General features: G+C 41.8%; 1 protein-coding gene across 15 annotated transcripts in view; it reads left to right on the top strand.

Annotated features, from left to right (window-relative positions):
* LOC107568300 (serine/threonine-protein kinase MARK2-like) overlaps positions 1–7,405 on the top strand; it is a 38,185-nt gene that overhangs the window by 14,806 nt on the left and 15,974 nt on the right. For all 15 annotated transcript variants that reach the window (XR_001606736.1, XM_016254231.1, XM_016254242.1 and 12 more), the window contains 3 exons: positions 2,191–2,244; positions 2,601–2,649; positions 6,275–6,340. Coding sequence is in view for 14 of the 15 variants with exons in the window: in XM_016254231.1 (XP_016109717.1) it covers positions 2,191–2,244; positions 2,601–2,649; positions 6,275–6,340 (169 nt within the window). In the remaining variant the exon portion in view is untranslated. The remainder of the gene's footprint in view (positions 1–2,190; positions 2,245–2,600; positions 2,650–6,274; positions 6,341–7,405) is intronic.

The following is a 7,405-nucleotide window of genomic DNA, read 5'->3' as shown; positions in this document are numbered from 1 at the left end:
CTATTTTCGTCAGCGAAATTGAGCAAAAACAGTCAATATTTTGTCTAAAATCTAAGTCTAACTTGTTTATTGAAATACTATTGTATAAAATCAGTGTCACATTGCAATCGTGTTGATATTGATATTCGGGGAAACATCATGGCCGTATAATGTTGCTTACCTAAATCATATTTTGTAAATATCTTTTTTTTTTTTCTACCGCAGTATGCATCTATAAATTTCAGTTACTTTGTGTGTGCTGTCTCTCTCACACACTCACTCAGGGTGTGCAAGACTCATCTGTCATGACATAAATACATTGAATGCAATTAAAATTAGAATCATTCTTGCGCGAAACGACATGTTTACACGCGACTGTGAGTTTGCGCGTGCTGTGATGTCATTGCCTACGTGCTGGCAATAAAAGGATCTGCTCAGAATTGGCAAGGCATGAGACTGACCGGCCGGTCACCGATCCGGCTGGTCATGCGGAAAAATCGGCTGATTCCGATCACTGGCCAGTCAATCGGTGCATCTCTAACTTTCTGCATAATGAACTGATTACGTGACCCTTTGTGGTCCAGTTTTCATTAACAATCTCTGAATTCTGCATGCTACAGCACACTTATGGCGCTTTTCCACTGCATGGTACGGCTGTGTTTCCACTGCAGTTTAGTACTGCTTTAGAGTGGGCGGGGTTATAGATGTCGTTATAGTTGTGCCGCCTCTACTGCCGTGCTGAGCGACCTCCTGAAAAACGTTTTCATTCCGTGTCGTCCCATCAAGCTCTCGCTGGATCCGCTCCTCGACTATCAACGAGAGGAATGTCTGTACATACTAAACAGACCACGAAACAGCCATTATTTTTTTGTTTAAAAAAAGGTGCGTTCAATCCTCGCTGGCTGTGCTGATTTAAAGGTGCAATAGGTGATTGTCTTCAGAATTTTTTTTTGTTATGCTGGTTGAACGTCTCTTCACATCCCGATAGCAATCATTAAGTTAAGTGGTCTAAATGTATTTATATATTCTGTGGAATGCGTAGGACCAAGAAATGTTTGTCCAATCAAAACACTCGGTCCGAGTGTTTTAATTGGCTTTCCTACCTGCCTGTCAGCATATGTATTATCATACCTCTGCACACCCTGTTCGCGCAGACAGGACACGTCATCAGCACGTTCACGCACGCTGTGCAGACAGAGCGAGAATTGCAGACAAACATCAACAACCCGATCTTCCTTCCTGGTATTGTAGTACTTTTTAAAGTTTTCTCACTGGTGAATGACACATGATGTAGCCCAGTGGTTCCTAATTCCAGTCCTCGCACCCCCCTCTGCGTTTTTTGCATGTCTCTCTTCGTTAACACACCCGATTCAGATAACCAGCTAATTAGAAATGAGCTACATGAATTGAACTGTGTTCCGATCAGTATGATCCCGACACAGTGTTCATTGCTCCCTCCTCACTGAGCAGGGGAAATCTATTGAAGTTTACTTCACTTCGGAACATGGACTGGAATTGGGAACCGCTGATGTAGCCTATTGTAGTAATGTTGTCTCTGGTATTCTGGTCTGTGAGCGTATCTGCATTCAGGAGGCGTGGCTTTGGACAGCGATTGTAGGGACGTTTGCTTTCAGTGCTATCAGGCTAAAGTTAGCATTTTCCAAGGTCTCCTACTGCACCTTTAATCTAGCGGGTCTAGTGTCTCGTGATGCAAGTTCAATGCCGCTGGTAGTGGCGATTCTCTCCGGCCAATCAGTGATCAGCAGGGTTTACACGTCACATTTTGGTAACGGTAACAGGTACCAGGTTCTGTACACAATGGAAAACCCCCCAAAAGCGAGCCGTGCCATACTGTGTCGTACCATGCAATGGAAAAGCGACATTTTTCAGCTGGGCTTGTTTTTGGATCCCTGTACCTGCTAATATGAGACTGCATGGTTCTGACACACTGATAACACACCATGTGACTCGTGACCACAGAGAGGAGTATGAGACCGATAGAGAAGAGGGTGAAGGTGAAAACTCTGGGTTCACGTGTGTGTGCTCGCCGCAGGAGCAGCGTGCTGTAATCTCAGTGCGGCATGGTGACTTGTTTCCTGATGATGTGAGATTGTGATCTGTATGAAGGCAGACCGAGGCTGATGTGTGCCTGCCGCCTCAGGGCTTTTCCCAAGCACTTTCCCTAACCGAGCTCTTCAACCTCTCAATCAGGTGGCGGTGAAAATCATAGACAAGACTCAGCTCAACTCCTCCAGTCTTCAAAAGGTGAGTCTGACCCTTCCTCCTAAGGTTTAATGGGGTCAAAATACAATTTCAGAAGCTTACTGCTAATTTGTTTTCTTTAACTCTCCCCCCCCTCCCTTGTTAAGTTGTCTCTTCCTGTTGCCTCACAACTTTCAAGATGCAAAGTCTTTTCTCTGTAGGGCCCATGGCAGCTAATTATAGAAAATTAGACTCAAGTACTTGCTGAAGTAAAGTGTTAGTTAGATGTGGGGTTTGATGGGGGTAGTTCTTAACCACGTTTTACTCATGTGTGCACAAGCTTGAAATATTTACGCTCTGTGAAGAACATCCACATCATCTGTTTGCTGCACATTGACATCTTCCGTCTCCGTTTTCAGCTATTCCGGGAAGTGAGGATCATGAAGGTCTTGAATCACCCAAATATCGGTGAGCTTAACAGACAGACAAATCAACCTTAAGTCTCTCAGCTTAAATCTCCAGTTTTCCGGTGTTGGCTGTGCCCACTGGGTTTTTTCCTTTTTTTTTTTTTTTGGTTTGGTTCATTAATCCTCCTCCAAATGCCAGTGTTTTTCTGTGCAACTGGATTTGGTGAGCGTAAAATCTCTTGGGAATAATCCAAATCAAAATGATTTTTAGTCTTCATCCAGCATACTTACATTGCCTTTAAATAAAGCAAAATGTGTCAAACCTTGCTTACATTTCTTGTTTTTCCTCTTGTCCTCATGTAGTGAAGTTATTATGCATTTACACTGCAAAATTTCAAATGCATATAAAATTTTATAAGATAAATGTTTTACATATTTTTTAAAAACATACAAATAAATGCTGAAAAAATGCAATGATACTTTTAAATATGACTAAACCACCAGTAGGTGGCGGCAAATGTTTGTTTTAATGAGGGAGTCATTTATTCATTCATTCAACCAATTCATTCAAATTGCTGATTCATTCAGAAACGAGGCAAGTGACTGTCCTTATGAATGGGCCACTGAAATTTTGACTTGCTGGATTCGTTCAAAAACGTGGATTCATTCAGTAACGAAACACCGCTGTGTGTTGCTCGGAGGCACACAACAGTTCTGCTGTGGCTTTGATCGGAACTATTTTCGTCAGCGAAATTGAGCAAAAACAGTCAATATTTTGTCTAAAATCTAAGTCTAACTTGTTTATTGAAATACTATTGTATAAAATCAGTGTCACATTGCAATCGTGTTGATATTGATATTCGGGGAAACATCATGGCCGTATAATGTTGCTTACCTAAATCATATTTTGTAAATATCTTTTTTTTTTTTCTACCGCAGTATGCATCTATAAATTTCAGTTACTTTGTGTGTGCTGTCTCTCTCACACACTCACTCAGGGTGTGCAAGACTCATCTGTCATGACATAAATACATTGAATGCAATTAAAATTAGAATCATTCTTGCGCGAAACGACATGTTTACACGCGACTGTGAGTTTGCGCGTGCTGTGATGTCATTGCCTACGTGCTGGCAATAAAAGGATCTGCTCAGAATTGGCAAGGCATGAGACTGACCGGCCGGTCACCGATCCGGCTGGTCATGCGGAAAAATCGGCTGATTCCGATCACTGGCCAGTCAATCGGTGCATCTCTAACTTTCTGCATAATGAACTGATTACGTGACCCTTTGTGGTCCAGTTTTCATTAACAATCTCTGAATTCTGCATGCTACAGCACACTTATGGCGCTTTTCCACTGCATGGTACGGCTGTGTTTCCACTGCAGTTTAGTACTGCTTTAGAGTGGGCGGGGTTATAGATGTCGTTATAGTTGTGCCGCCTCTACTGCCGTGCTGAGCGACCTCCTGAAAAACGTTTTCATTCCGTGTCGTCCCATCAAGCTCTCGCTGGATCCGCTCCTCGACTATCAACGAGAGGAATGTCTGTACATACTAAACAGACCACGAAACAGCCATTATTTTTTTGTTTAAAAAAAGGTGCGTTCAATCCTCGCTGGCTGTGCTGATTTAAAGGTGCAATAGGTGATTGTCTTCAGAATTTTTTTTTGTTATGCTGGTTGAACGTCTCTTCACATCCCGATAGCAATCATTAAGTTAAGTGGTCTAAATGTATTTATATATTCTGTGGAATGCGTAGGACCAAGAAATGTTTGTCCAATCAAAACACTCGGTCCGAGTGTTTTAATTGGCTTTCCTACCTGCCTGTCAGCATATGTATTATCATACCTCTGCACACCCTGTTCGCGCAGACAGGACACGTCATCAGCACGTTCACGCACGCTGTGCAGACAGAGCGAGAATTGCAGACAAACATCAACAACCCGATCTTCCTTCCTGGTATTGTAGTACTTTTTAAAGTTTTCTCACTGGTGAATGACACATGATGTAGCCCAGTGGTTCCTAATTCCAGTCCTCGCACCCCCCTCTGCGTTTTTTGCATGTCTCTCTTCGTTAACACACCCGATTCAGATAACCAGCTAATTAGAAATGAGCTACATGAATTGAACTGTGTTCCGATCAGTATGATCCCGACACAGTGTTCATTGCTCCCTCCTCACTGAGCAGGGGAAATCTATTGAAGTTTACTTCACTTCGGAACATGGACTGGAATTGGGAACCGCTGATGTAGCCTATTGTAGTAATGTTGTCTCTGGTATTCTGGTCTGTGAGCGTATCTGCATTCAGGAGGCGTGGCTTTGGACAGCGATTGTAGGGACGTTTGCTTTCAGTGCTATCAGGCTAAAGTTAGCATTTTCCAAGGTCTCCTACTGCACCTTTAATCTAGCGGGTCTAGTGTCTCGTGATGCAAGTTCAATGCCGCTGGTAGTGGCGATTCTCTCCGGCCAATCAGTGATCAGCAGGGTTTACACGTCACATTTTGGTAACGGTAACAGGTACCAGGTTCTGTACACAATGGAAAACCCCCCAAAAGCGAGCCGTGCCATACTGTGTCGTACCATGCAATGGAAAAGCGACATTTTTCAGCTGGGCTTGTTTTTGGATCCCTGTACCTGCTAATATGAGACTGCATGGTTCTGACACACTGATAACACACCATGTGACTCGTGACCACAGAGAGGAGTATGAGACCGATAGAGAAGAGGGTGAAGGTGAAAACTCTGGGTTCACGTGTGTGTGCTCGCCGCAGGAGCAGCGTGCTGTAATCTCAGTGCGGCATGGTGACTTGTTTCCTGATGATGTGAGATTGTGATCTGTATGAAGGCAGACCGAGGCTGATGTGTGCCTGCCGCCTCAGGGCTTTTCCCAAGCACTTTCCCTAACCGAGCTCTTCAACCTCTCAATCAGGTGGCGGTGAAAATCATAGACAAGACTCAGCTCAACTCCTCCAGTCTTCAAAAGGTGAGTCTGACCCTTCCTCCTAAGGTTTAATGGGGTCAAAATACAATTTCAGAAGCTTACTGCTAATTTGTTTTCTTTAACTCTCCCCCCCCTCCCTTGTTAAGTTGTCTCTTCCTGTTGCCTCACAACTTTCAAGATGCAAAGTCTTTTCTCTGTAGGGCCCATGGCAGCTAATTATAGAAAATTAGACTCAAGTACTTGCTGAAGTAAAGTGTTAGTTAGATGTGGGGTTTGATGGGGGTAGTTCTTAACCACGTTTTACTCATGTGTGCACAAGCTTGAAATATTTACGCTCTGTGAAGAACATCCACATCATCTGTTTGCTGCACATTGACATCTTCCGTCTCCGTTTTCAGCTATTCCGGGAAGTGAGGATCATGAAGGTCTTGAATCACCCAAATATCGGTGAGCTTAACAGACAGACAAATCAACCTTAAGTCTCTCAGCTTAAATCTCCAGTTTTCCGGTGTTGGCTGTGCCCACTGGGTTTTTTCCTTTTTTTTTTTTTTTGGTTTGGTTCATTAATCCTCCTCCAAATGCCAGTGTTTTTCTGTGCAACTGGATTTGGTGAGCGTAAAATCTCTTGGGAATAATCCAAATCAAAATGATTTTTAGTCTTCATCCAGCATACTTACATTGCCTTTAAATAAAGCAAAATGTGTCAAACCTTGCTTACATTTCTTGTTTTTCCTCTTGTCCTCATGTAGTGAAGTTATTTGAAGTGATTGAGACAGACAAGTCCCTCTACTTGGTGATGGAATATGCCAGCGGAGGTCAGAGCTCTCCCCAACCCATTTTAACCTCATTTTGTCTACCCTGTTACACGTTACAATTTTTTTTCTCTCGCTGTATTCTGAATGTTCAGCTGTTCTGTAAATGCCTCTGTAGTTCACTGTAGACAGGATGTGGCTCTCAGTTTATAGTTATGATCACTGTCTCCATTAAATACCAAAATTTACCATGGGACTGTATCATCATTTTTCAAATTTCAGACCCTGACCTGGATGAAAATGCACTGCTGTTGAGCACAGTTCAGTTGTTCGTGCACCATATAAATGAATCCATCTATTTGTGAGATTCTTTGTAAACATTTAGTCATTGATCTAAATCAAAACCAGCTGGTAGGTTTAATATAACCTAAAGGATAGTTTGCCCAAAAATGACAATTCTGTCATCATTTACTCACCATCATGTTCCAAACCTGTAATATTTTTCTGCAAAACACAGAAGGTATTTTGAAGAATATTTGGTCAGTTCTCATTGACTCCCATTGTATTTTTTGTCCATATTATGGAAGTCAATAAAGACCAGAAGGTTTTGGTTTTTAATGTTTTTCAGAATATATTAGTTTATGTAACTGGTTTGGAAAGACATGAGGGTGAGTAAATAATTACAGAATATTTATTTTGGAATTTTTGTGGTAATTTGCACTTTGTATGGCAAAATTTAAGTAGAAATATATATATATATATATATACACAGGTGCATCTCAATAAATTAGAATGTCGTGGAAAAGTTATTTATTTCAGTAATTCAACTCAAATTGTGAAACTCGTGTATTAAATAAATTCAATGCACACAGACTGAAGTAGTTTAAGTCTTTGGTTCTTTTAATTGTGATGATTTTGGCTCACATTTAACAAAAACCCACCAATTCACTATCTCAACAAATTAGAATACCAATAAAAAAAAACATTTTTAATGAATTGTTGGCCTTCTGGAAAGTATGTTCATTTACTGTACATGTACTCAATACTTGGTAGGGGCTCCTTTTGCTTTAATTACTGCCTCAATTCGGCGTGGCATGGAGGTGATCAGTTTGTGGCACTGCTGAGGTG

Source organism: Sinocyclocheilus grahami, unplaced genomic scaffold (genome assembly GCF_001515645.1).
Source record: "Sinocyclocheilus grahami isolate Dianchi unplaced genomic scaffold, SAMN03320097.WGS_v1.1 scaffold1233.1, whole genome shotgun sequence".
NCBI lineage: Eukaryota > Metazoa > Chordata > Actinopteri > Cypriniformes > Cyprinidae > Sinocyclocheilus > Sinocyclocheilus grahami.
The sequence above is the reverse complement of the archived record's forward strand: the minus strand, read 5'-3'. Positions and strand labels throughout refer to the sequence as shown.